A 22,321-nucleotide genomic window follows, 5' to 3' on the forward strand; every position below is an offset into this window, starting at 1 on the left:
GTTTCTCCAGATGCAGAATGGGGACAACTAATCATAGCTATAGGCCCAATTGTAGTCACATCAAATGAGTTAATATACAGAAGCACTTAGAATGGTACCTGGTCAGGGCCTGCCCCTAACACAGACCATTAGTGATGGTCACTGGGGTAGGAAAAACAATAATTAAAAAAGAGAAGTAAGTTGTTTGGATTTGATTTCAACCACAAGGACAAAGATGACAGATTTTTACACCATTATTATTGAAAGGAGAAAGAAGTCTGGAACATCTGATATTCATCTAAGAGAAGTTCCATCAGAACCTGTCCTCTCTTATTAATCTATATGTTTTCATGGAAGCTTCAACTTCTTGCTTTCTCAGGTTAGCAGCAGTTCCCCCTTCAAAATACCTCCTCTTCCAAATTTTCCTTTCCGGTCCCAAGACTCCATGCCACCCAGCCATCTTTCCTTCTTCCCAATGCCTCATTAACTCCCTCCTGTGACATTCTTCTATTCCAGTCCCTCTGGTCTCTCTTCTCTAACCCTGCCTAACAGCATGTCCTCTTAAGGCCTTCCAATCAAACACTGTCAATCAAACTTCCAAAAATCAAAGAAAAAGAGTAAGCCTTCTGACTAATTCCAACATATATGCATCATCTTTTCCAGCCTTGGCTGGATGATCGATGAGGTCTGAAATATTTTGACTGCCGTGTAACCAGTTTTCCTCCCCAGTCCCCATACATCAATTTCCACCTTCACCCACTTGATAGGATGAACTCCTAGCTCAGAGGAAGTCTTCATTTCTAAGGCTCATCTTTCCACTTGTTTTTTGAAAACCCACTTCTCTACCTCTTCCAGGACCTCATTCCACTCCTTATCTTTCCTCTCCCTTGTGACTTTAATTTTCCCTTGTGTTCTTTCACATCAACCACCCAATCTACCCAAGCCTTTCCTTCCTAGAACAATCCTTCCTCAACCTGAAAGCTCCCCTAGCCACCACTGTATTTCCTTCCCCTCTTCCTACCATGTGGGTCTTGTACTCACTATCTATGGTCTTTTACTTCCACCAAACCAATGTGATCTGTCTTTTCCCCCCTAAATGCCACCTCAGGTGTTCCTTTAAGACCAACTGTGATGTCCTCTCTCCCATATCCAGTGGCTTCTTCTCATACTACCCAGCATCCCTTTCCGTGGGCCACCTTCCCTGTCACTTGGCTTGCTTGATTTCATAGGTCTCTCCTGCTTATCTTCTCCTCATTCCCCCTTCTGGGTCTCCTTCGCAGGGTCTTTTCCTTATGTTCCCTTCACCAATGCCAATGTTCCTTTTCCCCAAGCATTGTGATATTCACTCTTTCCTTAGTTTTTTCTCTACTCTCTAACTGGACAATCTCATTCACATCCATGGCTCCTATTTTGGATCCTATATCTGGATGGCTCCTGACTCTATCTATAAGAGAAATGTTCTTGTTGTAAACTCTAGAAGCAAATTCCCAAATGCCAGTTTCGTATCTTAGGTATCTCCAACTCAACATGTCCAGTTAAGAACCGATCTTTCTTCTCCCTTGACAAAGCCTGCACATTTTTTGTTTCTCCTCTTGCCACTAGCAGCTTCCAGAATTAAAAGTCACAAAGTCATCTTTAACTGCTTGTTAAAGCATTTCTTCACATTTCATTTCCATTTGGCTGTAAAAAGCATCTGGTTTATTCCTCTGAAACATCTCAGCACTGTCTTATCCACTCCAACCCATGGTCTCTCACCCCGCCGCATTTTCTGTTATCTGCCAATTATATCCAGTTGAAACTGGATCTCTATTTTCAGTTCTTTGCCCCTTCGATCTGTATTGGCTACATACCTTAAAGACTGTTTTTCTAAAGTTCGGTTCTGATCACCTGACTTCTCTCCTTTTAGCTTTAAATCTTACCATTGTGCACAAAATAAGATGGAATCTCCTTAGTATGGTATGTGTATTTATTCAATTTCAATCTGCCTCTGTACCCTTTATCTCATTATATAACCCTCTCTTAAAAAACACATCGTGTTCTGGGCCTTCAATGTGTCCTATAGCTTCACACCCTCATGGCTGTATTCACATCTAGAACATTCCCCTTTCTTCTTCCTCCTGTTGATGCTTACTTATCTTTTGAGGCCCAGCCTTGCTGTCAAATTGATGTGCAGGACAATGAGTTTCCAGAATGGATAATATAAAGAGATGTACAGAAAAAATTATAATGCATAGCAGAGAGGTTTCATAAGAGGGAAATAAATATATTATGGAGGTTGAAGCAGGGGAGTTTTCTTGGAGACTAGGGGAGATTTCAGAGAGGAATGGAGGTTTGCTCTAAGTCTTAAAAGAAATGGTGGCTGGAGTATTCTGGGGTACAGTTGTATGTGCAAATCAGTTCACCTTGGAGAATGTGGTCTAGTAGCCTGCTTCAGGAGCCAGGCCAGGTGGGGTGGGGGTGGGGTGGTAATAAGCCCCTAATCCCATTCATAATTCAAGTGGCTCCACTATAGCCTGCCTTGCACACCAGGCATATGGTTCTCAACCAGGGGGTGTTTTTACCTGCCTGGGGGACATTGGCATTGTTCAGAGACAGCTCTGATTGTTACAACTGGGGGTTCTACCAGTATCTAGTGAGCAGAGGCCAAAGATGATGATAAACATCCTATAATGCACAGAATAGCTCCCCTCAGCAAAGAATTATCCAGCCCCGAATGTCACTAGGGCTGAGGTTGAGAAACCCTGCATCACACAACCATACAAGATTTTGCTTGAAGAAAGCTTCTACAGTTAAGTTGAAAAATCACTGGTGGGAAAAAATTACAGAATCTGTGGCTTGCCTTTCAGGGGACAAACAGGAAAGGGAGTGTTGATGGGGTGGAAGGGAGTTACGTTCTCATTCTGTGAGGCTCATACCTGTAGGTACAGAAGGCCTCCAAAGAGATGGTATACTCAGAAAACGAAAGCAGGATCTCTGATTGGCAGCATTCACACTGTATTTCGTCTAGTACCCCACTGCCCCAGTACCCAGGGCCGGGGTTTTTGCCCCTCAGGGTCCTGCTCTAGAAAGTACTGAATGCAGCTAATAAGTTGGTATTGCGTTTTCTGGAGAAGAGGTGGCTTGCGATCACAGGTTTGGTTCTCAACAGAAGCAAACTCTCCACAGAAGATTTCCCATCACACTGAGGAAAAATGAAAGGATGGGTTTTAAAGCTATCAACATTATCAGAAAACAGTTCTTGTGGCAGATTCAGTGTATTCAACTCTATTTTAATTGTTTACATTTATCATCTTGGTTTTTAACCACACAAAATTTTGTAAAAATGAGTACCATTATCAATATTTAATGGACAAAAGTGAGAGTCACTGGCCCTGTGTCAGGAAGAGGACACATGGCAGAGCTGGGATTGTGGCTCTTCAGGACTAGGTATTATCTTCCTGGAGAGCACAGGCCCTCAAGAAAATTTTTTCCAGAACAGAGTAATTGGCTCAAGTTCTCTCTTTTTCTTTTATCCAATTCCGTGGGCATTCCCACAAGTAGAGGAATCACTATATAAAATCAAATTCATCCATGGCTCATTCGGAACACATAGAGAAACATGGAGGGGGAGAAAGAGCAAGGCTGGGCCGGGGCATGCCTCACTACTGTCAGGGAGAGATCCTGGGCAGTGCACAGAAAGTCTCAGTGTCTCCTGTGTAAAATGAAGAACTGGACTAAATGCATGGTCCTCACTCCCCTTTGCCCAATAAAATCTCCAGTGAAATTTAAGAAGCTATACCACTGTCTGTGATGTGGGGACAAAGGCAAAATAAATGCAGATAAAGTTCGGTTGCCTTCTAACCTGCAGCTCACTGGCAAATACTTAAGCCAGGCAAAGCTTCCTGCAGGAAGCTCCCAATCTTAATGTTAATGCCTTGCCGGAGGAAAAAACAACCTTAGCCTGACAATAGTCAGGGCTTCAGGATCCTGTAAGTCTTCTTCAACATATGAAAATCTTTTTTTGGAAACTTCCTTCGTCTTTATGTTCCCCAACTCCAAAGTATACAACCAATTGCTCCTCACAACCCCAGTGCATCAATTCCTTCCCACGGGTCCTGTCCCTCTGCTTTAATAAAACCACCTTTTAGCACCAAAAATGGCTCAAGAATTATTTCTTGGCCATTGGCTCATGGACCCCACATCAAACCACATCACCTGGACCCCAAACCCAGAGATCCTGGCATGGTTTCTCTGGGGTAGAGCCCTGGCAGCCGGACTGTTTCACAAACCTCTGGGGTGACCCTCATGTGCAGCTCGGTTGGAGAACACTGCCTCTGGCATCCTCAGATGCCATGTACCACTTCCAGCTGCTTCTCTCTTTAGGGCTCACTTCAAACCCTGAAGCCAGCTGGCCTCTAGACTAGGCACTTCATCAAGTGTCTTGAAAGCCACAGACTGATTTCTACTCAGTAAAGAAAAACAGCCAGTCTCCCTTCATTATAGCTTACTAATGCCCTGTTTGGCAGCAGAAAAACAAAACCAAACCAAACCAAGCCCAAACCATTTGAGACAGCATCCAAGCACACCCGATAATATATGCTTAAACATTTCAATGGGGCAATCTGGAAGAAAAGATGCAAGTAAGGGGACTGTGGAGTTTGAAGTTGTTCCCTTCATGTCCCGCAATGTCACAGCCACGAGGGAGCCGGCACCCTCTTGTCACGATTCAGTTGTTTTATGAACACTCCACGTGATAATGGGCCACAGGAGTATGGTAGGCGGGGCCACGAGGAAGTTTATGAACTCATCTGGGAACTGCTCTAACTTGTGGGCAAGGAGGGGAGTAAGGCTCCATTATTTTTTCTCATCCCACCATATAACAGCTCCAGTCAGACTACAAACTCTGTTGCTCTTCATTTCCCACAATTAATCAATCCTTTTCCACGCAGGCAAAGCCAGCGACCCCACACAGTCAGGCTAGATGCTGCAATAATAATAGAAACTATTACCATCTCTATCATTACTAGCGGTAGTAGTGGTATTGATACTATTACTTCTGTACCATTATCATTTGTATCATTAGTTGCTGCCCAAGGAGTCAAAAAGGAAGCCCCTTCCTATTCAAAAAAGACCACCCTCTTTACGCTAGAAATTCTATCACTTGCTGATTATTTTCTGTCTTATCCCTTGTGTGTGTGTGTGTGTGTGTGTTTTAAAAGATTTTATTTATTTATATGAGAGAGAGCACGAGCAGGAAAGAGGGGCAGGCAGAGGGAGAGGGAGAAGCAGACTCCTGGCCCAGCAGGGAGCCCAACAAAGGGCTCGATTGGAGGACCCCAGGATCATGACATGAGCCGAAGGCAGATGCTTAATGGACTGAACCACCTGGGTGCCCCTCCTTTGTGTTTTGAAAATGAAATGCTTCTGAGATGAGGCGGTACATTGAGTTCCTTATGCTTTGGAGTGAATTATTTTGCTAGACTGTCTCCTATTGATCCAGAAAAATGGGTGCTAAAGAACTGGTGGAATTGGAGAGAGAGAGAGAGAATGAGAGTGAGAGAGAGTGCTTCAGAGCAGGGGAGCTGCAAGGGGAGGAGGAAGGCAAGGTGCCCAGGGCAGAGGCTAAGCTCATCAGAGAAGGACAGTGCAGGTCCCCAGGAGGCCAGCCCTGTGGCAGGAAATCCATTGTTCCGCCTCTGCTTTGGCTGCACTGGGCATTAGAAATGTCTGAGCACTGGTGGCCACAGCGAGGTCCCTGAGCATCTGTTCTGCAGACTTCCTGGCTCCTCTGCCAGAGGGCAAGGTTTTCACCTCTCAGAGCTGAACGCTTATTAAGTCAGAATCAAGGGACTCTGCAAGGTCTTTCTCCCATCTGGCAGCTCCTCCAAGGTGCCTACACCTCCTCTTCCTGAAAAATCAAGGAAGTGACTAAATGTATCATGTGCCAACAGTTACCAGATGCCTTTCCCATTCTTCGGAGTATTTAAAGTAAAATACTAAAGCAGCAGGTGAGATGTGCTTTGCGAATAGATGGGCTCAGGCGAAGTTGCATGTAAACGAATCACTATTTTATTTTTTTACAACTTAATGGAGTCTGATAGAATGGCAAAGACTTTGTAAAAGAAAACCTTACCACACTGATGTATTTCATGGGAAAAGCCACATTTGACTTTAATGATATTTTAGTGTAAAGATGAACACATAAAACTGTCATTTCTTAAGGAAGGATCGGGTCGTGTTACATGAAATTTCTAGACAAAAAAAGTCTTCTGCTTCAGAACAAACTGCCAGATCAGCTTGCTCTAGCACTGGTTCATCAGGCACGGCTAAAATAGTTTCGCCAAGGCAAACACTGGTCTTGTGAAATAAGACCTGAGGTGAGTCTTCTTTTTTCTTACTTTTCCTATTGTGACAACCTTGGATAAGTCAATGTAGACCTCAAGTTCCTTATTTGCAAACTGGAGGCCAAAAAATGCGAGCTTCAAACTTGTGATCAAGGTTCAATGTGCTCAAAAGTGATAACACATTTTTAAAACATTGGTCAATCATAAACCATTATACAAAACAGAGTCAGTATCACTCTTTTAATTTATTATTATCATCATCATTCATCAGTATAAACTGGAGGGTAGAGAATTTCCAGTAATATCTCAGATCTAAAAGGAAGCCAAGCAGGATCAGAAATTGACATGGAACATTTGAGAGATGAACAGGTCTACACAGAGAGGTAAAAACAAACAAACCAGAGATAGAGAATTGGGTAATACAGAAGGATGTGGGACAGAGCCTGAGACATGAGAAGGACACAAAGAGAAGAGATACAGAAAAGTTCCAAGTCTGACTCCAAAACGAAGCCAATGGCCTCATCCTTAGCCCTTTGCTGAAGATGAAGAGGGAAGGAGGATGGGGGCAAGGTTTTCTACAGGCAGGAGATACTGTGGACCTAAGTCATCAGGTCTTCTCAGCCAGGAACTTGTCTACAATCCAAGCATGACGTTTGTATGCACATATTTTTGGAATGTTGTTTGAGAATAGCGAAGCTGGAGCTGGCATCAAGCCTAGTAACGTTTTTACAGACTAAAGTTTGGGAAAAAACAGCCATCTGACATTTCCTCTCCCATCTAGTGCATCTCCCATTTTTACTTGGCCAAGGGGCACAAACATATATGCAAAAGGCCATCTGACATTCTTACCTGGAATGTTTATTTTCCCCTCCTGCTTCCATTCTATTGTGCTCCAGTTAGCATTAATCTCACTGCAGCAGTTCAAAGATATAGGATTGTTGTCACACGTCACCTTCATTTCTTCAGTTGCCAAAATTCGGATGGGCGTGACATCTATTTTTTTTCTGGACTCATATTCAAAAATATCTAATGTCAGCTTGCAAATATATTCACCTGCATAGAATAAACAAATGAATTTGTTTAAAAAGATTTATATATTTATCTGAGAGGGTGAGAGGGTGGGGTTTGGGGGGCAAAGGGAGAGGGAAACAAAATCTCTAGCAGACTCTGCACTGAACACAGAGCCCGACTTGGGCCTCAATCTCAAGACCCAGAGATAACAACCTGGGCTGAAACCAAGAGTTGATGCAACCGATTACATTAGCCAGGCGCCCCTACAAATGCATTTTTTTATTGCTACGTATATGGATTTCCTTTGATGAATGATAGCCTCATCTCGTGTGTCATGTCAGGACTTCACGAAGCATTGTTTTCAAAAGCATCCAAGACTTGCTCTAAGAAAACCCTAAAGAAACATTCAAGAAGTGCAGAAGGTCAATGCAGATCATTTCTGATGGCACAAATTAATGAGTAGAGAGATGTTCTAAGGAAGGAGCAGAAATCTCAGTCTTTGCTAATAAGAAAAAAGGCGTGGGGATGGAAGAGGTAGAAAGGAAAAATTGGAAAGCCTTGGAGAACTAGAAGCTCGTGGATGATTTTGGCATCTGCGGCAAAATCAGAATCAACAAAGATGTAATAGGACCCATGTGTCCGCAACCCAGCTTCTCAGTCAGGGAAAAAGAGATGCCCCTGGTGACATCTGGGTTACAATGGGGTTATTAAATTCTAGAGTTCAGGTTTAAAACTTCTGCTTCTGTGGGTGTTGGGGAAGGAGAGCGGGAGGTGGGAGGGTTTACAATGGAATCCAAGAAAACTGGCCAGAGGGTGAAGGATACATTCACTCCCGAGGAGGATGGTAGTTTCACAGGTGTATACCTAGGACAAAACCCATTAAACTGTACCTTTTAAATACGTACAGCTTATTATATGTCAATTCGATCTCAACAAAACTGTTTACAATTTTTTAAGGATTAAGAATAAAAGCCAGCTTTCTGTCTCAGTTTTCAACTCATAAGCCCTTGGTAAATGTGGAAATCTGTTTCTGTCTGCAAGGCTAGCTTTGCTTACTCATATGCCATGGAATTCATTTTTAATTTCAGAAAGTTGAGCGTGGTGACTTCTCTTCAAAGAGGACAACACTATATATGTCTTCCATGGTTTGCTTCTTTACGAGCTCTTTATCCCTTTCCCGCACCAGTCATTGGCTGGAAGCCCACCTGCATCCCGCTGGGTGATGTTGTAAATCGTGAGGCGGGAGACTGAGGTCATGTTGTTCAGCACGGTGGTGTAAACCGAGAATCTGCTGCTGTTCTGGATGTCAGAGTGCCTTTCAACATGGTGCCAGGACACGTTAGAGGACAAAACGTCGGTTTCACACATCATGTTTACCGTGTCCCCTTCAAAAATGATTTCTGGTATGATGGTGAACTTAGTTTCATCTGAAAACCCAAAGAAAAGATATTAAAATCCCAGTGCAAATGAATGGAATTGATACAACCCACGAGACACCACCACTACACAGGGCTGTGGTGCTGTCTAGAAGGAGGCAATACATCTCCCTCATTCCAACCCTGGATCTCTTGTGTCTGAGGCCCAAAGAGTTACCACCTGCCAGATACCAGGGATTGGCATCCAGTGTGGAGTCTGGGCACACTCAATTGCCTTCATTGGGAGTAATGGGGATTCCAAAGCTAATTGCGATATTTCATATAGTCTGGTAGAAAATGCTCATTGGCTTATAAAAAAGCCACACCAGCTCATTTAAACCTCAAGTTTCTTTGCCACTGACTCAATGATATCAACTACTTCCTGTTGATAACAGGTTATCTTATACCACTGAAAGCTCGGTCCTATGTCTCTGATGCATTATAAATGGGGAGAAAATAATTTCTTGTAATAAAGTCTGTTAAGAATTAAGAGTTTTTAAAAAAGACTTCATACCCATGGGCCGTTAAGAAGGAGAACTTTATAGACACACAGGCCCAGATTTGAATCCTGGCTCTGCGCCACACATCTAGGGAATTTACTTAGCCTCTCTAGGCCTCAGCTTTCTTGTCTGGAAAACGGGAGTATTAAGAGCTATGGGGAAGTGATTTGGGTGAAGAGTAGCTTTTATTCTTTTCATAGTAAAACTCTGGAGAACCATGGCATTAAGTGATTTCACAAAGAGAAATAAAGCACAACATTTGCTATTTGTGTGTGTGCGTGCGTGTGTGTTTATGGTTGTCCTTTGCTTACACAATATGTGGGTTTTTTTCCCCTTTAAGCTGTGTTTCTTATTCTACATCCTTCATGAATTCCACGTATTGAGGAAATCAGAGGCATTGGATAAGGAAGTTCTGTTAGGGCTGTTGTCGTGCATGGGTTTCATGCTCAGGCCAGACCCTTTCCATATTGTCAACATGGGACCATGACACCATAAAATTAATTTGGGGAGCTATGATGTTCTAGTCAAAACATCAAGGGGTCTAAATATCTCTTATCACTTTTTTAAGGCTCCTATATAAAAGAAGATCTTAAAATATCACACCCAACAAGGCCTCCTGTGAACAAGGTAGCAAATAGACACAGAAGTCATATAGACTTATGTTACTAGGTGTTGTTGAGAAAATTATTTACCCTCTCTCCTTTAAAATGGAGATCACAGAACCCATTTCACAGGATATGGAAGGACACAATTTGTGTGAAACAGGGGACTTAATAAGAAAAGATACAATAACAGTGTGTCTCTTTTCATCATCACAGTGGCTAACAATAACAACTAGGAAGACTGCCGGTATCATGTGGTTATATGGAAGTGACCATGAATTTATTGGCAGTGATTAAAGAAAGGGACATTCTGGTTAAGCAACCCTGCTAATTAATCAAACAATTATTTTAAGGATGAGTATATGACCAAATAAATGAAAATGTTTGGAACATTGTCCTATACCCTCGGTATTTCATAAAGACTTAAAATAACTTTCAGATATGAGCTCAGTCATTTAGTTTTTTTTTTCTTTCTTGTTCTCTTCTTCTCTGCTGCCTCCAAATATAATTATAATTAAAACAAAGTAATACCAAACAAAACCTAGTCTTTTGACCTTTTGGATATTTATACTCTAGGTAAATAGCACCAATGCTATGGAGAGCAGCATGATGTGGGAGCAATCCTGTGGAAATGCACATGACCTATGTTCATGTTTATTGTTCGGAGACTGTGCACATCACAGAATCATTCCAGTCTTCCAAGGAGAACAGAGATGGATACATTCTGCGGGAATGGTGGTGAGTGTCATCCACAATGACTCCACTGCTCTGTGGAAGAATAAGGCCACAAACTCCAAAGCACTTTGGTGAACTGTACTGTTAGCACCATGTTTCTGGACCGACAATAAGCCACTAATCAGTCACACTGCCGGATACTTACTCTTTTAAAAGGTTGACTATCCTCAACACAACTGAAATTTGGGGGAAGGAGTAATCATAATTGAAGCTTACCAATGCTTGATTCTGATGGTCACCCATGCCCTCAGGATCATAAATATAAGGAATTCTTCAGGGCAGAACATGTGTTGGTTGGGGGGTGGCGTTAGGGGTCAGGAGATGGGGGGCATCACTGGAAGCTTCCATAGGAGCTCATACTCTTAGGCTACTTACTCCCCTTCCTTTAATTTACCTGTTTTCTTTCTTTTTTTAAAAAAATTTTTTTATTTATTTATGATAGAGAGAGAGAGAGAGAGAGAGAGAGAGAGAGAGAGAGAGAGGCAGAGACATAGGCAGAGGGAGAAGCAGGCTCCATGCTGGGAGCCCGACGTGGGATTTGATCCCGGGTCTCCAGGATTGCACCCTGGGCCAAAGGCAGGCGCTAAACCGCTGTGCCACCCAGGGATCCCTAATTTACCTGTTTTCACCTGTGTTGTTGCTATCTTATGTATTCTGATTTTTTTTTTGCTTTTCTTCTTGCTTGTGTTGTAGTACTTTCTTACAATTATGTATCTTTCAATATTTTGTTTTTAAAAATGATCTGGTGTCTAACAATACCAGAGAATGTAAAGACAAAATTTATGAAGCTGTTGTGAGGATTGATGGCCTAATCCCTAAGAAGGGGTGCCCTTTCTCCCAGATGTGCCTACGACAGTCCTTTCAGAGACCTCCCTGATGGGGGACAGTGTCACCCTAAAGAGGAATCACCTTGAGTCTGGAACCATGGACCCAAATTAGCTAGAATATCCATGAGCAAATTCTTACTTGCCAAATCTAGGCCCAGCTGGCTTTCTTTTCTATTTCCCAAGTAACAATAGGTCCATCCACCTAATAACACAACAGAATACAACTCTGTAGCCATTTGTAAAATGGAGGCATACATCTAATACCCCCATATTTTTATCATTGCTCTATGTGGTCTAAAGCAGGGGTTCTCAAATTTTCCTATGATTCAGAATCACCTAGAGGGCTTGTTAAAAACACCATTGCCCTGGTTGGTCTGGGGTGGCCCTAAGAATTTGTATTTCTTTTTTTTTATTTATTATTTATGATAGTGAGAGAGAGAGAGAGAGAGAGAGAGGCAGAGACACAGGCAGAGGGAGAAGCAGGCTCCATGCACCGGGAGCCCAACGTGGGATTCGATCCGGGGTCTACAGGATCGCGCCCTGGGCCAAAGGCAGGCGCCAAACCGCTGCGCCACCCAGGGATCCCTGTATTTCTTTTTTAAAGATTTTATTTATTTCTTTGAGAGAGAGAGAGAGCATAAGCAGGGGGAGCAGAAGGCAGAGGAGAAGGAGAAGCAGGCTCCCTGCTGAACAGGGACCTGCACCAAAGGCAGATGCTTAACTGACTGAGCCACCTGGCACCACCAAAATTTGTATTTCTAACAAGTTCCCAGGTGGTGCTGATGCTGCTGGTCTGGGGGCCACACTTTGAGAACTACTGCTCTAAAATAACAGTGTCAGTTGTTTCATATCTGTGCATTTTGTAATATCCCAACCCCCACCACACTGTTAGTTTTTGGATGTTTGGGGCCTTCTAATTTTTTTAAAAATCCATAAACCCAGATGGCTCTGTGACCCTCTTATAAAATCTCTCTACCCTGCAACCACCCTTCCAATTGCAATGATATTAGCCTGGTTAGGAGGCTCTGCGACCATGCCTCAGATGGGGAGGTGGAACATAAACCTCTGTGCCAGGAACCAGAGTCTCTGTCCATGGAGGGCATTAAAATGGAATTTCCTAGTTTCAAGCCTAATGATAAATACCATTACTATATCTAAATGGGATCCATGTATAGAAAAGACATGGAGATGTCCTACTTACTGCTAGTAACGGCTTGAAAGGAACTGTAGTCCATTCTGTAGGTCTGATTCAGGTTCTGCATCACTTGCTCATTTGCTTTATGCATCAATCGAGGTGATGGTGTTGTAGTCTTCACCTCATATGTCACAACCACACTTCCGGGCCTGGATGGAGACCACTCAGTTCAGTAAGGTGGGTAACTGACCTGGGAGAGTCTAGATCCTCAAGGTTTATTTGCAGTGGACAAACAAAAAGGCAGGAATAGCCTGGGTACTTTTATCTTCAAAGGTTCATTCAAGTCAACCTGTTATTAAGCTCTAGTTGAAAGCCTGAGGCAGGACTTGCACACTCAAATGTACGCAGACAGGTAACACAAATGAACAAAAGTCAGACGGGAATGAGTGAAGTGAGTCACAGAAGTTGGCCCTAGGATGGCAGGCACAACGCAGATACTGCTGTCACATGGGCATGCTGGCCCAAGGGCACCAGATAGGTTGACTGTCAAGGGAAGGCAAAATCCTGAATGTTTCTGTGAACATTGTCTATCTTGAAAATTGGCAACTAACTCCTTAAAACATTGTGCTAACCTGCTTAGGACCGCCATGGTGGCCAATTCCAGGGGAAGCCAAGGACACAGTAGCGTGCAACTGGGTGCTTGTGGCTGGTGGACAACTTTTCTTGAATAAAGGCATCATGCATGGAAATTATTTCATTTTATATTTTGGAGCTCTCTAGACTGCAAATTTTTCCCATATCTGTCTGTAAAATTCTTGCATGCACAGAATAAACACAGGGCTTTTGCTCATTTTCCATGGAAGTAGATACATATGTAAGAAGCAAGTTTCTGTTCTCAGCATTGCTTCTGTCTTTAAGCCCCTAGCAACCTGTATTATCATCACCTCTACCAAAGTAGTCCTGTTGAGGGTCTTACATGATGCCCCTTTAATAGGCTTTTTCTCCTTCACTAACATATTGGTCTCTGCTATTGGGTAAAAATGATCTGATTACAGCTTCTTACCTGAATCCTGTCACAGTCACCAATTTGAAGCCTGGTAAAGTACTGTAACCTTTCCAGAACTGGAAAACAAAGTAAGACAAGTGTCATTGTATCAAGGTCCAGTGAGAGATAAGTCAAAAAATTTAAAGCAGAGTAAGAAACACATATTCTTTACCACCCCAGGTAAAATTTTTTCCTCTATTTTTTATTAATGCTGGCATCAGCAGATCCTTGAAGAGGTAATTCCTATCTACCTATATCAGGCTGGGTCCTCCAAGAAGCAAGCACCAGATGAAATGTGCGGGGAGTTTTACCCAGGGAAATGCCTAGCAAAGAAAATGGGGAGGTTTCTTTGAATACCAACTCACAGGAGACTCATTTTAATTCAAGTCACATTTGCAAGCAGATGTTGTACGCAAAGCACTGTGTGTGCAGGGCACTGTGCCAGGTACGTGGAGGGGTGGGATCTGAAGATTAATATGACACTCTCTCTTTCCACAAAGGTATGTAATTGATTGATTGTGTGTGTGTGTGTGTGTGTGTGTAAGCTTCTCATGCTGTGCAGAACTATTACATGCGAGATATGAAAATCAAGTGCCCAAGAGCTCTTCAGCACTTTGGCATGGCACCCATGGAAAATGAAGATAATTTCTGTGGTATAAAAGGGTAAGCAGGGCAGCCCTGGTGGCTCAGTGATTTAGCGCCGCCTTCAGCCCAGGGCCTGATCCTGGAGACCCGGGATCGAGTCCCACGTTGGGCTCCCTGCATGGAGCCTGCTTCTCCCTCTGCCTGTGTCTCTGCCTCTCTCTCTCTCTGTGTCTCTCATGAATAAATAAATAAAATCTTTTAAAAAAATAAATAAATAAAAGGGTAAGCAGAGGCACTCCTGGCCTGAGGAAGGGGCTTGGCTGCCCAGAGAATTAACGGAAGTCAATATCTCAGCCTACTTGTAATAATTTGTAGCACACCAATTGGGAAGCTGTATTCTAAATGAGTTAATTCAAGCAAAGCATTTAGGCTCAGATGAATTAATCCAATGTAAAGCGCTTAGAATAGTGTCTGGCACACAGCTAACATTCAGGGAATATTCTCTATTTTTATATGAGTAAATTTAAATCTGTCTTAAGTGAGAATGCCTCCATATCTCTAATATAGAATGGTCTGAAACCCGCAGTACTAGCTTTAGGCTGATCTGCCCAAAAGATGTTAGGGGCTTCATCCAGGGGGTGTGTGAAGACAAATAGAAATGTACCATCAGGCACTTCTAGACCAGGTTCTTGTATCTCTGAATAAGATTCAGTGAATTGATGCCACCAAATCTCAGAATCAATTCTACCCTGGGAAGAAGTTCCACCTACAGGTCATGATGATGTCAAATCATCCCCTGAACGCTATTTGATTTGAGCACTTCTTAATCCATTATCCCAGATGTTATAGGAATAATTTCAATGTCCATATTCATAAATTCTGACAGATTCAAGCAAATCATTCACTGTAAATGCAACAGATTCAGTTCAATCCAAAGAGCTGGTTGGTTAAGGGGTTCCCAGGGCTAAAACCTACCGCTGTTTCCAGGTCAGTCTTGTAGGACCTATAGAGAGCAGAGGAAGAATTCTTGAGGTCCTCCTGAAAGCCCACATTGAGTCTGACTGACATTCTTAAAGTAACATCTGCTGAAAAAACGCAGGGCAATATTTCAAAATCTCGTGTTAGCATGTGAATACACACAGGACGGAGAAACATTTGCTTGAGTTGGTATCAAATGGCAAATCAGCAAAGAAACATTTAATGAACAGTTACTTACCTCCCTGGAGCTGGCAAAAAGGTCCCTTGGGAGGTAGTCCTTTCAGGCAACTGCAACGATGCCCCGCAAGGGAGCTGTCATGCTCTTGACAAGTGGGATTGTGGAGGCACTTTTCCTGAGGCCACCTATAGCCCGCCTCACAGGAGCACCAGATTTCATTTCCAGCAGGTCTGCAGACTAGCATTAGCCAGAATGGTGAGGAGAGAGAGGATGGTCACCACCTTTATATTTATAGACAAGTATTTATACTTGTAGAATATCCTGACTTGACTCCATATTGCCCTCTGGGAAGTTCAAGAGTATTACATGAGATTCATGTGATTCCCATTATGCATCACCATGTAAAGGATGACTGCTCTGACTACCTCAGGGGATGATGCCTACAATGATAACATGAAAAACATATTCCTGGACATACAGTGTATGGTAGCTAGTTTCAAGGATGGGCCCTGAGCATCCTATTTCTGAATACTGACACCTTTTTGTAACTCCTTCTCATACTGTACTAGGTTAGGTCTGTGTGCCCACAGAATATGGTGGAAATGATGACATATCATTTCTTATATTATGATGTAAAAGACACTGTGGCTTTCCTCTGTGATCTCTCTCTCTCTCCCTCTCTCTCTCATCACTTGCTATGGGGTAGCCAGCTGCCCAATTGCATGAGGACGTGTCATGGAGAGGCTGACCTTGTGAGGTACAAAAACCTCCTGCCAACAACCACATAAATGGGCTTCAAAGTGGATTTCCAGCCAGAGTTGAGCTTTCAGAGGACTGCTACTCTGGTTGACAGCTTGACTACAACCTCATACAATCTGAGCCAGAGCCACCCAGCTAAGGTCCTCCTGAATTCCTGGCCCTCATAAACCGTATGATACAGTAAATGTTTGTTGTTTTAAGATGCTAACTTCTGGGGTAATTTGTTAAACAGCAATAGATAACAAATACAGAATACAAATACAATTGTGCCTTTTACCTTTCTAATCAAATGTGAACAACCCAAACAGTTTCTGATTCCACTGGGGACATTATGCTCTGAAAACAGAGCGCTTTGAATTTATTTTTAAAACTCAATTAATGCCATATCACTAGGAGCTGTCTGTTCTAAGGATCAGCTCCTAGGCGAAGGCCCACAGAGTGACTACCCAAAGGAAAGCCATCAAATCATTGTTCCTGAAATAAGAAGGATGCTCAAGCTCTAATGAATCTGTGGACATTGATGCAGTTTCGTGCTTCAGCATTGACAGGAAGTGGCATCCAAAGGGAGCTATGAAGTGGCCATTTCAGGTTCTGCTAGTACATATGAAAAATTAAAAAATTGGAACGCATAGATGATATTGATGGACTACTTAAAATATGAGAAATCAAAAAAAAATTTAAAAACAAGAATTTTGTTCTTGCCTCCATTTGAACATCATAAAATCCAGTATCTCTCAGTGCTAGCAAGGCAGGAACTTTGTTTAAGACAAGCTTCCCAGGTCGTGGTGCTTGAGAACTAGGACAGCTGGCATAACTTCAGAGAGAAAGCAGTAACCAGAAGGCCCAATCTCATAGCCTGGAGGTTTCTAGATTATGTCTTGCTTCCAATCCGGGTGTATACCTGGTTTCTATTTCCTGACCTATGATGCCAGAATGAAGGAAACTTGCCACTTATTAATACCTGAACCAGTCCTTGCTGTACCCACTGATTACCCAGAGGCATGGCACCCAGGAGTTTCTCATGAAAGACTGGGCAGTATCTTGGGATGTATTTTGTGACAACCAATACACAAACCACCAAGCAAACATGTGGCCACCACTTGACATAAGGACCCTGGCTGCAGAATTTGCCAATAGGAGCTTCATTCTGGAAGGATGTGAAGTCATAAAATCCATACCTCAGGGCTTTTTGGCTTATTTCACTTGCCTCCTAAGTACAACAACCTACTCTACTAGTAAGGAGCTCAGACAGCCGTTCCCCTGATATGTCCAACTCTCCATTCTGAAGCAATGGGTCTTTGACTCACCTGTTGTCACCTCAATGCTTAAAATGTTGGTGCCCAGGTCAGTGCTGTTCCCTGGAATTGGGAAACTGAGGCTGTTCACATAAGCTCTGTTAGGCTCCAGTAAGGAGGCATTTTCAAAACTGATCTCCACATCAACAGTATACTCTGCAGGTACTGGGCTGCTTGAGGCAACTGGAAGGAAAGCACAGGAAACCATGAGAACTCACCATGGATGGCAAAGAGAGAATGTGGCAGGCAGCCCAGCATTTCAAGGCAATGACAGGACTATGTGGATGCTGGACATGGCAGCCTCGAGGGATTTCTAATGAACCTTCTTAGAGAAAAAGAAGTTTGTCAACTTGTCACCACCAAACACCCCCTTCATGGTGTTCCCTCTATGACTTGGCTATTTATTTATTTGTTTGTTTGTTTTCAAGGAATTATTTATTCATATGAGAGACAGAGAGAGAGAGAGAGAGAGAGAGAGAGAGAGAGCGCAAGCAGGAGAGGGGGGCAAAGGGAGAGGGAGAGATAATTTTAAGCAGGCTATGCTGAGTGCAGAGCCTGACATGAGGCTCAGTTTCATGACCCTGATCTCAGGACCTGAGCCAAGACCAAGAGTTGGACACTCAACTGACTGTGCCACCCAGGCACCCCATGACTTCACTATTTAAAGGAGGAAGGTGGGAAGCCTGGGTGGCTCAGTGGTTGAGCATCTGCCTTTGGCTCAGGGCATGACCCCGCGATCCTGGGATCGAGTACCACATCAGGCTCCCTGCATAGAGTCTGCTTCTCCTTCTGCCTGTGTCTCTGCCTCTCTCTCTGTGTGTGTGTGTCTCATGAATAAATAAATAAATAATCTTTTTAAAAAAAAATAAAGGAGGAAGGTGACTGCTCTTTCTGGTCCCAGTGTCATGGTGTCTGGTCCCAGTGTCATGGTGTCTGAATTTGAAAGATTCACGGGCTAAGCTCAGGACTTGTCCTTCCTCTCCATCCTCTCACCCTCTTTGGTTTCCAAGGTCAAGGATTGCTATGTTGAAATGTTGAAACTAGACCAGAAGGGGCAAGAACAGAAGCAGGGAGACCTAACAGGGGGACCTTGGCAACAGTCTAGACAATAAAGCCATGGTCCTGACTCAGAAGAATGAGTCAGCATGTTTCCAACACCATTCACTTGACATTCAAGTATTTTGAGATTTGAACATGGCTGGCAGACCTCTGGGAGAAGTCATTCAGTTAATTCCCTTTGCTCTTTGCCTACGCACACAGCATGGGCTCTTAGTTCTTACTGTGTGTCCCTGGTGTCCAGAACATGATAGGTACTCAATGAAAGCAAAATTCACAGATTAGAATGTAAAATAAAAGATATCTCCAGCTCTTCATCACCTTTCCAAGTTGTCTCCAGACTGAATGACTCTCTGGCATTCTAGATGCATTTGCTGTCCAGCACACAGCAACCACAGGCAAGCCAGGCAATATATATACCAGAGTGGTTTTTTTTCATAGTTTCCTGTATCACATCATGTGTGGTTCACTAGTTGTAAGCTTCTCAAGGGCAGGGACTATTTCTTCCACTTCTCATGATTTTACTCCATCTGGCATGGAGCTCACCACATAATAAATGTGTGCCCAATCATTTCTTGTTAAAATTATGACTCTGAGATAGCCACAGATTCACCTCCCTGTCACTGCCAGAATCTTTGGCTCATTTTTGGCTGAAATATATTACAGGAGCAGAGGCCAAGGGCTAGTTTTGTAGCTCATGATGAGCCTTCAAAAGCTAGGAGAATTTTTTACACAGATGCATTGAGAAGACAAGTTGTGGCTTTTTCTATCTTATCAGCCAAATAAGGAAAAGGTTAGTGAATACTTGCAAAACAATTACTTTAAAATTTAACCCAAAGCTGGAAGTATGATGTATATTTTGCCATAAGTTAAAATTCTAGGTATGTTTTCTAAAAGGGCAAAGAATTTTCCCACAACATTGCTAGATTTGTTTAAAATTTCTCAAGGAATATTGATTTGAAGCACTAAAATAGAGTAAGTTTATTATGGGAAACACCAATGAATAAATTTTTGTTGTAGAAGCTGAAATATCTGTTTACTTATAGTGGTAAACTATGTCTTAGAAAGTTGCTTTTATTCATCAACCTTTCTGAGAATTATTTCATTTTGACATCCATCATTCGACTTGCTGTAATTAGCTCAAACTGTGAAAAAGAGTCTTTGCCAACTTTTTTAAAGGTGAGAATATATTTTAAGGTATGTTTCCTACCTATAAAAATGTAATTACAAGTAGAACAAAGTGACTTTTAAAATCCAATGCAGAAGCACGGTCTGTCATTATACCATGGTGATGCCTCTAATTTCCTGTTTTCTTTCTGATTCTTCAATGGTTCTGTGATGAAAACAAGCTTCCCAGAAGAACTGTTAACCTTAATTTGTGTGATCCTAACTCTAGACAGGATACGTTGCCCTCTGGGAACATTTGCAAGGAGGGCGGCCGCATGAGATTTACAAGGTCTGCCTTGGAGCACATTCTTTTTCCTGAAAAGTAATGCAGCAATGTTTATACCCTCCAGTGTATTTAGTTCCAGGATTCTCTTCACCGTAGGCAGTCTATCTCCTCCCATGAATCTAAACAGGATATCCTAGACAGCAGGGCTTTTTGGGAGAGTGGAGTCAATAACAATCCCACATACCCCACTTCATCAACCTCATTGTTGCATCCCAGAGTCTGACCCTGGCATGGCATCAGTGCCTGCCCGAGCACCATTCCTAACTGCTCATCCTTGAGCCCACCTCTCTGAGTTATTTTCAGACATAATTGCAGAACAAGTGTGTGTCTGGAAAGCACATGGTGATTCATGGATGCATCATTCCCCACTGAAACCAAGGCAGTCCTTCCAGTGAGATCTTACAGGGAGCTGAGCCAAAAGCTTAACATACTAAGAGGAAAGTTCCTGTGCCTTTAGCAAATTCTCTTCTATGGGATTTGTGCAACTAAAATGAAAGCACCAGCTTCCAACATTCTCTTCCCCTCATCTGCCTTTAATGTTCTTCAACTTCTATACAAGTTTCAGAATAACCTTCCACCTGAGTGACACTTCTCCCTAGAGATCGGTAAGGATGGGGGATGTCCTCTAGAGAAGGAATATCTTCAGCACAAAAATAGTCAATTCTTCAAAACAGTTTCAACAACATCATAATAATTCAGAAGGCTATAGGCGTGCCCTTGGAAGTCATCTATTCCAGTGGTCCGCACATTTGATTGATGATTATGTATACCTAGAGAGTGCAACACACACGGATACTTTGGAGCCTCAGCCCAGGTGAGCCAGAGTGAAATCTTTATGAATTAGGCCTAGAAATCTCAAATTTTTTTTTTTCAATTCCTGCTAGTGATTTTGGTGATCACGCAGGCTTGGGATTTAATGTTTTAATTCAAATGAGAAAACCAAGAAGATAATCCTGGAGAGCCAATATTAGCACTTAAACACCTAAACTTGTGGGGTTTTTTTTGGGGGGGGGGTTGTTTTTGTTTTTGGATGTGTGGCTTTTTTTTTTATTGTTTGTTTCTTTTTTTTTTTGCCTTTTTTTTCTAGATGCCTTTTGCTGCTGCTCCTATGGGGGCAAATAGTTAGGGGTCTCCAAGCATATTTGTTCAGCTCTTCAGTCATAACAGATGGATCACAAATGCTCATAATAACAGCAATAATCATAATAGTAGCTGCCATTTATTCACTGCCCGGTAGGTTCCGGAATCATGAGGAGAGTATGTATACACCAATTTGGAAATGATAAAACTGAGGTTTAATGGGTTGAAGGCACATGAATGGCAAACATCAAAACTGGGATTTGAAACCACATTTTCCTGACCATGTTACTTTAACCATTCCCTGCCACAGTTCCAATGGAAGAAGATAATGAAGGTGATCATTTTGTAAACCCCTTGTAAACCATTGTACCATAAAAAGAAAAAAAAAAAACAAGGCATTATTATTAAACATGTCTTTAGTACTAGTGTGGAATTCTTAAAGTAAATTTTAAAATAGAAGCATATTCAAGGGCAAAAATATTAATACATGGAGGAATTATCTTAAACTTTATTCTATTTGTTTCAGCATAATAAATGTCTTATAAATCCACACTGAGGAGGGTACTTCAGTGGCTTGGTGCTTGAGCATCTGCCTTTGGCTCAGATCGTGATCCCAGGGGTCCTGGGATCAAGTCCCACATCAGGCTCCCTGCCAGGAGCCTGCTTCTCCCTCTGCCTGTGTCTCTGCCTCTCTCTCTCTGTGTCTCTCATGAATAAATAAATAAAAAATCTTTAAAAAAAAGTAAAGAAAAGAAATCCGCACTAAGGAAGAATGTATTGTGACCCCTTGTCATTGGCACTCATGGATTTTGACATTAAGCCTTGCTAGGTTTATTCATTTGTGCCTTAATTTAAAGATTTATTGATTCATAGTAAGTTTACTATTTATGGAGTGCCTCTTTTTCAGGCATTGTGCTAGGGACATGGGGTAAATAAAAGAGGCAAAGTTCTACTTCCATGAATCTTCTAGCCTCATGTAGGAGGTAAAAGTAAGTTGAAACTTCACTGTCGGGTAGTTCTGAAGGGCATGGGGAAAATACAGCAGGATAAAACAACAGCGGAAGGCAAAATGAGGGTAGTGTGCTTTTTTTGGAGAATGGTTAGAAAGGACCTTTGTAAAGCAGTAAACATTGAGCAAAGATGCAATTGAAACAAGGAACTGTCACATGGATATTCGGGGACTACTCTCCCCAGGAAGAGAAAATAAGCACAAAAGCCATGAGACAGTGATTTCCACGGCTCATCTGGAAAACAGCAAGAAAATGCCCCTCCTGATCTGAGTCATTCCTTCTCCTCTTGTGTCACGGCCCCACAGGCAAGACACATGGAGCTGCCACCCGGCCTTGTGTCCCTGTAAGGCCCCAG

At 42.5% G+C, this 22,321-nt stretch overlaps 1 protein-coding gene across 8 annotated transcripts in view; it reads right to left on the reverse strand.

Moving 5' to 3' along the window:
- ADGRF5 (adhesion G protein-coupled receptor F5) overlaps positions 1–22,321 on the reverse strand; it is a 100,881-nt gene that overhangs the window by 22,434 nt on the left and 56,126 nt on the right. For 6 of the 8 annotated variants that reach the window (XM_055330277.1, XM_055330274.1, XM_055330276.1 and 3 more), the window contains 7 exons: positions 17,380–17,550; positions 15,374–15,550; positions 15,133–15,242; positions 13,591–13,649; positions 12,594–12,736; positions 8,519–8,740; positions 7,152–7,355 (listed from right to left, as the gene is read on the reverse strand). In XM_055330277.1, coding sequence (XP_055186252.1) covers positions 7,152–7,355; positions 8,519–8,740; positions 12,594–12,736; positions 13,591–13,649; positions 15,133–15,242; positions 15,374–15,550; positions 17,380–17,550 — 1,086 coding nt within the window. The remainder of the gene's footprint in view (positions 1–7,151; positions 7,356–8,518; positions 8,741–12,593; positions 12,737–13,590; positions 13,650–15,132; positions 15,243–15,373; positions 15,551–17,379; positions 17,551–22,321) is intronic. The other 2 variants (XM_055330280.1, XM_055330278.1) reach the window with 1 other exon arrangement.

This window comes from Nyctereutes procyonoides, unplaced genomic scaffold (assembly GCF_905146905.1).
Source record: "Nyctereutes procyonoides isolate TBG_1078 unplaced genomic scaffold, NYPRO_anot_genome, whole genome shotgun sequence".
Taxonomy (NCBI): Eukaryota; Metazoa; Chordata; class Mammalia; order Carnivora; family Canidae; genus Nyctereutes; species Nyctereutes procyonoides.